The sequence below is a fragment of the Ursus arctos genome, unplaced genomic scaffold (genome assembly GCF_023065955.2).
Source record: "Ursus arctos isolate Adak ecotype North America unplaced genomic scaffold, UrsArc2.0 scaffold_2, whole genome shotgun sequence".
Classification (NCBI taxonomy): domain Eukaryota; kingdom Metazoa; phylum Chordata; class Mammalia; order Carnivora; family Ursidae; genus Ursus; species Ursus arctos.
In genome coordinates this window covers 61,735,607-61,749,330 of record NW_026622874.1, presented here as the reverse complement: position 1 = coordinate 61,749,330, position 13,724 = coordinate 61,735,607, and the positions used below count along the sequence as shown (strand labels likewise).

Genomic DNA, 13,724 nt, shown 5'->3' with positions numbered 1-13,724 from the left:
GCCACAGAAAGTGAATCAAACATCTATGAATTCTTTCCTGGCCTTGACAGAGCTGATCGGTTCTTTGTGCACAACACCCCCGACCCCACACAAGAATCCTGCGCGCGTGCCGATAGCACGTTTTTGCACTTCATGCTATTTTGTCTTCCCCACTGAACTGTGAACAACATGAGACATGGTCCCTGCATTCCTCACGGTTGTGAACCTTGAACTAGTCAATGGCCTGACACAGTGCTTGAAAAAAATATAGATTGAATTAGTTATGGGTATTTTTCTGATGAGCGAAAGAGCTGAACAAAAAACTGAAAGAATAGAGGTATTTGCAGCACGCAAGAGAAAACAGCGGGAGTAGAGCGATGCTGTAGAATGATGGTAAGGACGATGAAAAGAGCTGGCTGGCTGACATGGCGCTGAGCGTTACAATTACGGGTGCCTGCAATAAAAGGAGTCACTGCTCGAGTCATCCTACCGGGCGGCCCTGTGGCCACCCAGGCCTACGCACCCTTGTACTGTTCGCCGCACATCCCTTGTAAGGGCGGCTTCCTCCCTTGAACCGGAAGTCATGCCAAGTAGGAGGAGAGGAGCGCTCACCTGTCTGTGAGGTGGGAGGGGAGCGGCAGGACGGATGTGTAAAAACTTAGGGATTTGGAGGGAAGGGATGGAAAAAGGCAAGAAAACTCAGTAAAGATGACCCCATGGGCCTCGTGTTAGCCATCCACCATCCTCTTCCCTCAGCCTCCCAGCTAAGCTGCTCTGACTCCATTTCCCCAACTTCAGTAGCAGTGCCAACACGGGCAAAAATGGACAGGGTCAAAGAGTGCTTTTTTTGGGGAGAGTTTAAGAAAATCGCGGAAGCAAAGGATCTATAAAAAAGGGACGTTAGATCTTGTGTCATTTCTGCTAGGATTTCAGGGAAGAAGTGGTTACACCAGAGAAAATTTTCTGTAAGAGTATGAAGGAAAAGGCACATTCACCTTTGTGCTCCTGATATAATAATTTCAGAAAGTTCACACGCCCTCTGAGGTCGATCCAAGCACTCCTTACAGGACGAGGCCACCTCTTCTAGAGGGAGAGCTGGTGCTGCTGGTCAGCTGACATCAGCTATTACAGCACCCGACTGTGACCACCTGCCACAGGGGACACTGGACAAAGACCCCCCCGGCCTTCGGCTGGTGACCCCCTCACAGAGGGATCTGTAGAACAGAAAATCACAGCTCACCTAGAAGAGGCTTCGGCGCCATTTCTGTGGTACAGAGCAGAAAAACACAAGTGGAAATTAAGGGACAGGAGCCGACCCGGGGACGGAATAGCTAGGAGGAGCAGGACTGTGTGAAAACAAAGGTTTCCGTGTCTGTGTCAGCGTCCTCCAGCTCAGTCTCAGGAGAGAGAAATTCTGACGGGAAGGTCTATACAAATATTCCAACGACCCGCTCACGGAGGGTATACAAGAGTGTAGCGTGGTTACGCTTGCTTTGATATAAACCCAGGAGAAGTATGAAGGCTTCACCGTTTACTGAGAAGGGAGTTCAACGGCTTCTGCTTCAGACGCTAGAATCGGTACAGCCAATACCTGCCTACCAACCTCAGATCCACTGCAGCTGCGACAGATTGGAAATCTAAAAAGCCTCCGGAGGTTGGAAAACCATCTTTATGAAAAACGTAGCCGGATAAAACACAGTGACAGAAATGCCGCCAGTACGTTCTCTCCCTGCCTAGCTTCTAGGGAATAAGGGTTTCCGCCTTGATTGCACAGAAGGAGGGATACACATAGAAATGAACACGATTGAAGGAGCTCACACAGGTGGATAATGAAGTGAGTTTTGTTAAAGCTGTTCATTTTTCAATCGGCAAGAATTAAGGAAGTCCTTTCGGAAATGATCACTACGGGGCAAGTGACTGAACTCCTGAGGGTGAAAGCCATCACGGGCTGTCTCTGCTGCTTGTTTTCCTAAGACCCTGCCCACATCTGTCCCGACGGCCGCCTCTTCACATCTTACCAGACAGGTCAAGGACTTGACTGACAGGAGCCAGGTGAAGTGGGGGCCAGAAGAGGTTCCCAAACCCAAGTCCCGAGGCAAACAAACGAGTAATCCTCATCTGGCTTGGAAGGATTCCTGTATCTAAGGAACGATATTCCCTAGAGCATAAAGCTGCTTTCTGCCTTATCCCTAGAGCATGAAAAAGAAAAGCGTTTCTACTCTTTGACCTTACTCTCGAGAAGCGCTGTGTTTGATGAACTTGTGTGTTGGGGCACGTTTGTGAGCAGACACACATTACACTGGGCCAAAGGTCTCCTGACAAAGTGATTCAATCTGTTGAGAAATGTTTTTTGCCCACAGCTCTGCGTAGGGCATCCTTGACCTCCTTGTTCCTCAGACTGTAAACAACAGGGTTCAGCAAGGGAGTGATGATGGTGTAAGTCCCAGAGAGAAGAAGGTCTTTTTCAATGGAGTTCTCGGACTTGGGCTTGAGGTAGGCAATGGAGGCGCAGCCATAGTGGACGATGACCACCGTGAGGTGGGAGGCGCAGGTGGCGAAGGCCTTCTTCCGGCCCTCAGTGGAGGCAATTTTGAGAATGGTGGAGATGATGAAGACATAGGAGATGAAGATCAAGCTCACAGGGATCAGGATCACAAATGAACTGACACCATAGTTGATCATCTCATTGATAGTGGTGTCAGTGCAAGAGAGTTTCATGACTGGGTAAATGTCACAGAAGAAGTGCTCCACCACAGTGCCACAGAAGGGCAAACTGAACATGGCTGCCACATGGAGAACTGCCATAACCAGGCCAGTGCCGAAGGACCCACTTACCAACATGACGCACACGCCTTTGCTCATGAGGACTGTGTACCTCAGGGGGTTGCAGATGGCCACGTAGCGGTCATAGCCCATTGCTGTGAGCAAGAAACAATTATTGGTGGCCAAAAGGACAAAAAAGAACATCTGACTTGCACAGCCTGCCAAGGAGATGGGCTGGTTATGGAAAAGGAGACCGGAAAGCATTCGTGGGACACTGACCAGTGTGTACACAGTCTCAGAACTGGCCAGCATGCTCAGGAAGAAGTACATGGGAGTGTGCAGATGATGGTCAACACGGATGATGGTCACAATGACGACATTACCAGCTAGAGTTAAAATGTAGATGGTAAGGAAAACCACAAAGAGCGTTATCTGGTGCTTTCCAAAGACAGAGAATCCCAGGAAGATGAATTCCGTCACTTCTGTGAAGTTCTTTCTCTGCATTCTCCTAGATCAGTGTCTGAAAGCAATAAAGGAAGTCATCAAGGAGGACATTTCCATCAGCAACTGGACTTTACAAGAAGGGACAAGGATAGACAAAGTGAGAGATGGGTGCAATCCCTTTATGACCAGCCAGCTCAGGCTCGGGGTCCTTGCACATGAAGAGAACTACCAATGCCTCCACGGGGCTCACCCATGTGTACGTTATCACCACGGAGCCAACCGTTCCCCGTGCGTGGACAAGACTTCGGAATGAACGCTTACCTCACACGCATCATACTGTTGTGAGGGGAAGCAAACCGCAGGAGGAAGTCCTGCTCTGCGTCCCTGCCGGTAATGACACCCACCACCTAGAACAAACTGTTAACAAGGTGAGGTACAGGTCACGAAACCAGAGAGAGGAGTGTTCCAGCAGGAATGCTATGGCGGAATGGAGGAGTCTAGAAAGAGGAACTTCGAGAAGTGGTTACCGGATTTGGTGAGAGTCACCAAGGCCTTTTACATGGTATTTCATTCCGTTGAGTTCTGAACCTAGAAACCTCATTTCAGAGAGCTAATATGGTCCAAACAGGTCATCGGACCCTCAAAGCGGACCTTCTGCCACAATCACTCCACTGTTTACTCAAGTGCCACTGAAGGGCTCTCCTTTGCTGACTCCAGTCATCCTTTTCTAAGAGGTGGAGTCAGGAAGAGAGAATTGTGATGAGAAGACATTGCTTTGTGTCCACTGCAACAGAGAAGTGTTAGAATAAGTCAAGGCACAGATAAGATATGTAGGCACCAGAGTTGGGACAAGAGGAAGGAGTCTGCTAGCTGCTTCCAGCTAAACTTTTTTTTTTTAATCTGGTGCACACTGGATTTGAAATAATGTCGAGAAACAGTTCACTAGTCCCCTTTATCAAAAGGAACACCCATCCTATGCAGAGAGCATGCAGCTGATCCCATGGGTCTCACGGTGACCATTCCACTGTTCTCCCGCTTTTCATTTTCATACTTACTGAAACAGACTTCCTCTCCCACCCTCCCCAATTCCCCCAAAATCTGTCTTCATCATGTTCACTTCCATCAAACTGTTCTCTCAAATGTCACCAGTCTCCATGGCTAAAACTGTCAGACTTCGCTTTTCGTCTTTTGACATTTCTAAACACTCTACCTCCTGGAAACCTTCTGTGACCTTGGTTTCCATGACACTACGCTAGCTCTCTTAGTGCTTCGTTATCATCCTCCATGAGTCTGCTCACTTCATCCACAGCATGATTGTAAACACTCTTCTATGCTTAATACGTGGTCCCTGCTTTTCTCTCCACACTGTCCCACAATGTTCTTCTGTTTTTATTTCCATGTTGATTGCTCCCAAATCTCTCTTTCCATCAATCTTCCCCCGCCCCCAAGTCTACAACCTCCCCTGGACTTTTCTGTGGGTCTTGCAAACAATTTTTGTAATATCAAAAGCAAATGAAACATCTACCCTTCCGATATTCAGAAAAAGTTCTCCATCTCTATTTTTCCAACTTCCTCAGTGACCACACCATCATTCCAGTCTATTAGGGTCAGCATTTTAGGTCTAGATCTATTCAACATGACATTCAGTGAAACTCTTCCATAAACAAGGTCTCAAGTCTGTCCCCGTTTCTGGATTCACAATGATTCAACATAAGATTAGGATACCAAAATCCTCTAGCTGGGATAATAAAAAACATTCCTATTCCAAAATTCATATGGAAATGCACAGAACCAAGAATGCCAAAACAACGTCAAAAAAGAACAAAGGACTTGTACTACTTCATTTGGAGACCACAGTAATAAAGGCGGCGAGGTATTTATATCAGACATAGCTCAACGGAACAAAAACAGTCCAAAAAAGAATCGCACGTATACAGTCGATTGATTTTTGATGAAGTTCTAAGAGATCTCAATGATAGTATTTTCAACAAACGTTGCTGCAACTGGATATATGGGGGGGGGGGCCCAAACCTTACCTCAGGCCATACACACAAAATCGTTCGAAATGAGCCAAAGACCTACATATAAAAGCTGAAACTAAAAATTATGGACAAAACTGATAAAATCTTCACAACCTTGGAATGATCGAGAATATTAGATATAAAAAAAAGCATACACCCTAAGTCATAAATTTAACTTCATCAAAACTAAAGTTCCTATTCTTCAAAAGATATTGTTAGAAAAATGAGGAAAGCCACAGATTGGGAGAAAATATTCACAATAGATATGTCTAAGCTTGTATTCAGAATATATACAGAATTCTTACAGTACTATGACGGTTTTTAAGTTGGAAAAATATTTGGACATTTCACAAAAGATATACAAATGGTTGAAAAGCACATGAAAGATGTTTAATATCATATCATTAGCCATGAGAGAAATGAAAAATAAAACCGTAAGATACCACTACATACTCACTCATGTGGCTAAAATTTAAAGTTTAACACCTAATGTTGGCAAGGAGGTAAAGGAACTGGAACCGCTAAGCATTGGGAGTGGTGATGCAGAATGGTATAACCAACTTGTACAACAGTTTGGCAAGTTTTCAGAAAGGTCATTATATACTAATCTCATGACTCAATGATTTTCCTAAATATTTACACAAGAATTAAAACGTGTGTCCACACAATGTCCACATCTGTGTACAGACATGTTCATGGAATGTCCTTAGCAACGTCATTCCTAGAAGCCCAAAGCTGGAAACGCAAATGCTTAGGGTAGATCCAGATGATGAAATACTCAAGCATAAAGGGCACAGATTACCAATACGAACAAAACAGGGCTGGATCTTAACAGTGAATCACAGAAGGCGGAGAGAAAAGTGTACATTCAGTACAATCCCATTTATATGAAACTCTAGAAAATGTTAATCTATAGAGCAAGGAAACAATTCAGTGGTTGCCAGAATTGTTAGGGAATTGACCGCGAAAGAACACCAGGGAAATATTTGGAATAAAGGAAATACTGATCATGGTGCTAGTTATAAGATGTATAAATTCATCAACACTCAAAATGTATACTTAAAATTGTTGTATTTTATTACATTATATTGTGTAGCATGGTATTGTATCATATTAGGTAATACTGTAATGTTTTATACCTCAAAGTTCATTCTTAAAAAGATTCTCAGACACAACTTAGACTCTATCCCTGCTGATCTGTCACCGCTAGACCCACAATTCTTTAGGGGCTCATTAGAACCTAAGAAACATGGGAATTGTCTGGGGCTTGGGATCTCCGGAAACTGATCTGGAATCTCTCAACATCAAAACATGCAGTTTTGGGCAAATCACTTAAAATTATCCTTGGGATCAGCTCTGTGGTAAGCCGCGGCCACCCAATAATTTAAAAAAAAAAAAAAAAAGTCAACACAGTGAAGAAAGCACTGAGATGATGAAAGATGAGACACACAGAAATCTATTTGCAGATCATCCTCTTGGGAAAATAAAAACAACACGACAGGCTAATATAATGAAGAGTTAGTGTAGCCGATGTTGTAGTCATGAAGATTATACTCCAAATAAAAGAGAAAACAGTTCAAAGTTGCAAAGAGAATTGTATTTGTAAGGAAAGAAATTACTACAGAATTTGATACTTAACAACAAATCATCTGTTATTTAAATCTCAGTGAACCTGTTAGGGAAAGAGAAAGAATTTTAGATCTGCAAGTTAGGCCTATAACCTGAAAATTGATACTGCATGTAAATTACTCTTGCAAAAAACAAACAAAACCCTATGGTCTCTTCTCCGGAGACCCTGAAACAAAAATTCTAAGATGCCAGGGATGGATAAAGGGACCTCTTTAAAAATCTGAGGCAGTGGAAGAAACACATTTGATCATAGGATGAGAGGAAAGAATCTACAAGGCTGAGCTTTTAGGACATGAGCCCAATTGGCCTAACTTTGTGGTTTCCCATCCCGGAACACCAGATCCCAGCCCCGGACAGATGCAGAAGCAAGTGGGACTAGAGCCTGCTCAAGGAGGACACACCGGCCTCCCCAACACCTCTCAAATCGAATCCGACAGCATCTCCAACAAAAAACCTGGTGTCTTTTCAAGAATGTGTTATCTTATAATTACCTCTCTCTCTCCAAGTGGGACTGTAGCTTAGAACACGTGGCGCATGACCTGCACACTGGCCCCCCCGGCTCTGAAGCTGTCTACATGAGAAGCAACGCCTATAAACTCGGCCGTCAGGAGAGGAATCTCCAAGGAAAAGCCTTGTTGACTAGCCCTGCTTTCCTGAATCTCTTGCTCAGAACTTAAGTATCTCGAGGGAACCAGTAGACTTAGACTCCAGACAGGTATCAAGGGATCTTATTAAACATGGAGAGTCTTTATTTTTTCCAAGTGGTTGGTGCTTTGTAGTTTCTGGAGCCATCTTCTCAAATGGTTTCTTTCCCTTATCCTGGACTTCACTGAGGGGTGTCACGGCCAGGCATGTGTGCTGCAGGAACGGTCATCTTTAGAAGACAGGGGACTAGACTGCGGAGCATCTCCAAGACAGGGCACTTAAGTAAACTTCAGTATCTCCCAACGATGCTCATGTGTTCATAGGTTCCATTTCATCAGCATCAATGATCTTAGTAAATTACAGCCTGAGGAGCTGGATTCCTAGTGGGAGACTTTCTGACAGCTAGGTCACGTTCCTGGCAGCCAGAGTTGCCTATCTTTGCCCAATGCACACTTATCTTGACAGGCACAAGCCCTTTCCCCTCTCTCTCTCTCTCTCTCAGTCTTCTGAGGCTGCAGCAAAAGTTTTTGTTTTTCCATTTGATCTATGCTTAACTCCTCTCTTACCTGCATAGAAGTTATAGACTCATAATGTTTTAGGGTACCTTTTACCTCTTCCTTTATACCGTGAGACCATTCCTGCAGCCTAGGCTTGTGCATTTAATACACACATGCACGCACATCAGGATCAGGCAGCGACAGTGCTGGGGCCATCTGCTACAGTTAGATGTCCTCAAGCCTCCAAGGCTTCTCCATGTAAGTCACGATAAGGAACTAAGTAGCCCCCAAATCCTGCTTGACCAGTTTCAACCCCAGTAACTTCTTGATTCAGTCTTTCCCCAACTGTACAGTGACCTTGCTATCTTGCATAACCCAGACTTTGGAAGTTACCTGAAGCACATTCCATACATCCCTTAATCTGCACTTATCTCAAACATCTCTGCCCACCTCCTGTTCCAGCCCTCCCCTAGCCCTGACAGAGGCCGTGCCATCATGGATGCCTAGTCCCCCAACGTTCCGTTGACATTTTAACAAGCTTTCGGGCTCACAAAAAAAGTGGCAAATCTAATGCAAGGAACTCCTGCATACCCTTTCCCTAGATTCACCTGTTGTATTTGCCCCATTTTCCTCATCATCTCTAACTCCCAATTAGTTGAAAGTCAGAGACATCAGGCCTCTTTGCTCTTAAATACTTCAGTGAGCATTTGCTTAAAAAGGAAATCCTATTACATAACCATAAAATGACAAAGACACTGAATCAGGAACCATGGTGTCTCACCTAAACACAGACTGGCAGAGAAAAATTAAGACCCAGAGTTCAGTTTTCCACCATTCCAATGCTTCCCCTTCTTAAACTGGAGAGTACCCTATCCCTCCTTGGAGTCTTCCTGATCCTATAAATGCTTCACCCCAAAGCCCTAAGAATGACTTATTCTAAAGTAGGGGAATTAAACCTCTCCCTTGCCTTACCTCTCCCCTTTCACCTGATCGAGGACATTACTTTCCAAAGAGGCCGGTGGTCTCTGCAGGGAAACTGACCACCCAATATATGGATCTAGAAAATCTGTAAAAGTCATCGTCATTTTCCATGACCCAAATCATTCGTCTTACTTTCCCTTCGACCATGGCTCAGTCATCGTCCCAGGCAAGACAGAGTGCCACTTTCTCCAAATTCTTCATACTTTTTTCCCCCTCAAATTCGCAGAGTTGAAGGTGCAGCACAGAGACCTGGAACCATCAGAAAGCAGGCTGTTGATAGAGGGCTTACCGCCTACAATTACTCCAGCACTCCTTGGAAACAACGGCAGTCACCCACGAAACCACAAAGCAAGCACCCACATCAGGAAATGAAACGGATTCACTACCACCTAATTCTCAGATCCCAGTCAATGTTTCGCCAAGTGTCCCGATCACGTTCTTAGAGCAATGCCCTGCAGACTCAAGCTTCACGCTCACCGGCGTGGGTCATTACCCTTCTTCCAAAGGTTACAGGCCACTTATTTTGTTGAAGATCCCAAAAGTGTTTTGTCTAATGTTTTTCTCACGACTAGACTCAGGTCATGTCTCTGGCAAGATGGAGTACGCTATGCTCCCTCACCACGTGCATTCTGAATGATCCCATTTCCAATGATGCCCCGTGGGACTGCTTAAGGGGGTGTAAATCGTGGTTCTCTATTTTGAAGTCACTCTCTTTCAAATTAGTATTTTGCAAAGATGGAGTTTGAAACTATATAAATATCCTATTCTTCAAGCTTATTATTCTATATCATTTTCAATTGTTTACTCTTTTAGTCAATGAACTATAATTACTTCCATTATTTATAGATTCTCAAATTACTCCCAGTGTGGTCCAGTCAGATCCCCTTCACTCTGGCTCTGGTGTCCGTCTGATAGGTCTCCACTATTCTTTGATTATTCCCTTCCTTTCCAGCACAAAATATTAGTCCAGGTTCATCTTCTACTTTCCCCACCTCGGACCTGGAATTAGGCACTTCTGCAAGGATCCCTGGTTCATCTTAGTGAAATACAGTGTCTAGTAGGCAAGGAATTCACAGCAAAACCATGGGATGGGTACTACCTTTGCTGTTTCTTCCAAGTCTTTTACAGGGCCATGAATCTCTACAATTCCCACGGTAATACAATATTGCTTCTCATTTACTCTCTCGGTGGGAAGAAGAACACTTGCTACTAGAAGGATATATCAGGGATATATCACTTAACACCGCAGGGTAACTGAGTTTCTCCACTTCCTTATCAATCTCCTTTTCAACAGTGAGAAGCAGATACAATAAGAAAATATATTAAGGATAATGGGTATCAATTCCCTTGCAGGTAACCAACTTCCCTTTCTGCCTACCCACCCCACCTCCTCCCCTGCCCCCCCCCCAGCTCTAGAACTGGCTCCTACTACCCCCCCAAGCCCCTCCTCTGCCCTCTCCATCACTCTGAGTCACCCCACTTCCCTCAGCATTCCCTCCCCCAAGTGTGTCTTCTTTGTCTGGTCCCATCTAATGCTGTAATTCTAAGGCTTTCAGTAAGGAAAAGGAAAAAAGAAAAGAACCTTATTTCCTTGGGGTGCTTTCTCACAAACTACATGGTAATTTGATTCACGATGAGGATTCCTAAGTATTAGGCATTCACATTATTCTGGTAAGAATCTTTAATCCATGGGAAAGAGTATAGCAAAGTGCTTGGACTCAAAGTATTCTCCCTTCTTTTCCCTTGTCTCTTCACTTTTTAAAAATTCTACACAAGTTTTCATCACTGTTTAATCCAACAATATTTCCTGTGTCACTAGCATATGTGAAGCAAAATATTAAGCAACGGGTGGGACCCAGGGAAAGAAAATAGAATCTTGTATAGGTTTTGTCTGGGTGTTTGGATGAATACACAAATATCTATAACAAGACAGAGTACTGTAATACCGTAAAATGTCATAATAACAATGATTTTCAAATACTCCCTGTGAAGCACGGTGCTAAGTGCTTTAGTGGGCATTTACTAGCCGCTAAAGCCCCAGGGATGTGAGTGGTTATGTCACCGTTTCACACAGGAGGAACTACGGATGCATGAAGCTCGAATGCTTAAGTTTTCAGCCTTTAGAAAAAGAGCACTGGATTTAGAATTCTCATTTGTCTGATTCCAAAATCTTTGCCGTTCTTCGCTGTGGCATTTAGAAGATGGAAACACCGGCTCTTATCGGGGTCAGGAGAGACTTCATGAAGCAGACAGCACAAGGGATAGACTCGGCCCCTGGAGGTTTGAGAAGCAGAGATCATCTGAAAGGTACTTCAAGTCACAGAAAGTGAATTGGGATTTGAAGGAGACACTCAGGCAAGTGTCCACACAAGTAGAGTCCGAGGCTGCAATAAGATTTGTGGAGGGAGGAAGACCAGTAGATTGGGAAAGAATCGTGGCTGGTACTAGATCCCAGGACAATAAGTCTGCATTCAAGAAGCAGAAGGTAACTAGGCCCAGTTCCCACCGTAAGCCTCACTCAGGTGGTCAGAAGATGACAGCGTGGGGAACTGCTTCCAGGAAGTGGCACTTAGGGTCTCACCAGCTCTGAGGATTAGAGAAGACGACACAAGACCCTGGATGGCAGGTACCGAGTCCAGACAATCCAGCCCAGGAGGTTGGGAAGGAAGATGAAGGGGGTGAAGTGCCGACCAAAACGAAAAAGGGGGATGGGTCAGGAGGACTGTGATCAGAGTAACGTGGAAAGCAGCTTAATAGGATTAAGGAAATGGAATACATGGAAAAATTTAAGGAATTTGTTTAAAACCTGAAGAAAAGAACAAGATGGAGTCACCGCAACTCCAATACGTGAGGTTTAACTTCAAACAGCCGGAGGTCACTGGACACAGCCCACCGGAAGAGTCCCTCTCATCTGCAAAGCCTACATACCGCATGGCACAGGGGACACCCACAAAAACCGCATGTAGGGAGCACGTACCTGAGTGAAGGCCAAGGCAGCAGCACCACAGGGATACCGAAGCTCACCGCGGGCAGCCAGAGACAGGAGAAAGCAACACGGTCAGTCAGAGGCTGACATTGGGGGACCCTGAAGGAGGGTCTAGGAGGTCAAGTCACAAAGGGAAAAGGAGGAGAGGCACCTGAGAAGTCAGAACATTTCTCCAGAAACCAGAGGTGGTGTCTACCATTTGCCTGAATCTCCACAGCAAAGTGCTGGCATGTTTTGAATTGACAGGGAAGGGGAGAATTTTCAGGGTCTTCAGCAAAAAGCAGAATCCTAGAATGTCCTACCAACAGAAGCCTACTTCAAAGAAAGACGGAAGGAAGGAGAGCCTTGCAAGCACAGAGGCCAGAGCTCAGGAGGGCTGCCAGAGGCCCTTAGAGGGGTGAGGCTCCCACTTTCATGGGCTGACTAGACCCCTCCTGTCACCCTCAGCTCCACCTCCGCTCTCCCAGCCCAGAACGAGGTCACAGGGGTGGCACCCTAGCAGCCCCCTGTTGCTAATAAATAACCCCCAGTAGTTTCCCTGGCCAGGGCCCACCCTCCTTCCTTCAGCACCTCTGACCCCGGGGACTGGGGACGGGCTGGCAAATCCCTCACACATCCCTGGTGCTCGCCATCCCCCCTCCCCCACAGCTGCATATAAACCCCGGGGAGCCTGAGGTCTAAGAGCATGAGCCTCAGAAGCTGGGGGACAACCACGGTGCTCCCTGTACCCTCACCCGGCTCACCCCGCTGCCAGCACAGCCCCAGGCTGAGAGCATAGACAAGCCGCTGCTTTGGGTCTCTGCCCTTGCCAGTCTCCTGGGAGCCTTTGCTCACACAGGCTGGAAGATCAGGGCTGGGTGGGTGGGTGTGGGGGGTGTGGCAGGGGAGGTGGGGACCCGAGGGACGGGCCACAGGAAGGAAAGACGAGTAGTTGCTGAATACAAGACCAAATTTGTGATTTTCTTTCCTGTTCACATTTTAGGCAAAGGTCATTTTATGCCTTTCCTTCTGCAGCTGACGCGAGTAGGAACGGGTTTTCCTAAGGTAATGCTCACGTTGAACTTGATCACGCAGCTGGAGAGCCTCTGCAGCAACTCCCCCTACGCACCCCTGCTTCCGCTGACCCCTCCCGTGCCTACGGCCTCTTCTACAGCGTCCAGAGCAAGAGTAATGAGAGGATCATTTTTTAAGCCTGGGATGAGAGTACAACATCATCAATGGGTGGGGGGGCCCACAGGATTTTCTCCAAGGTCAATGAGGACTTCCCTGTCCCAGTGCACACCTACCTCTGCCAGTTGGGTGGGAATCCCTCGTGGGCACTGCTGAGCTCCGGGTCACCCAAAGCCTTGGTGAGAAAGCGGCTGAGGCAGGGTTCCCCTGAGGGAGCTCACCCCCAGACTGTCCTGGGGCAGGAGCAGGATTCCCATGGAGGGAAGTGTGAGGAGAGACCATCCTTCGTGAGACAGACTGGATTTGTACAGGTGGGACTTTGCTCCGTCCTCAAAAGGAATCCAGTTTGTGTACTGGGGTGTCCACCCCAAAGCCCGTACCCCAGACCAGCAGGCCCTGAGCCAGGAGACTCAGGGGAACACGCTCACCGAGCTCTGGAAGTGGAGCTGAAGTTCTGCTCCAAGAGGACAAAGTTACTGGAAAGGAAAGTCACTGACAGGAAAGACCAGCTCTCTGGGGCTACTCCTGTTTTCTTTGAGTTTCCTATCTCGTGAACAGCTTCATTTATAACAGAAGGACAATGACCCCCAGAATTTGCTCGCAGCTTTC

The 13,724-nt window shown here is 46.1% G+C and overlaps 1 protein-coding gene across 1 annotated transcript in view; it reads right to left on the bottom strand.

The window, feature by feature from the left end:
• The window catches only part of LOC123000406 (olfactory receptor 16), a 49,985-nt gene extending 45,744 nt beyond the window's left edge, over positions 1 to 4,241 (bottom strand). Inside the window, exon 1 of the mRNA XM_044379835.3 lies at positions 1,998 to 4,241. Within this exon, the coding sequence (XP_044235770.2) occupies positions 2,308 to 3,246 (939 nt within the window). The 5' untranslated portion in view covers positions 3,247 to 4,241 and the 3' untranslated portion in view covers positions 1,998 to 2,307. The remainder of the gene's footprint in view (positions 1 to 1,997) is intronic.
• Between the last annotated feature and the right edge of the window lie 9,483 nt (positions 4,242 to 13,724).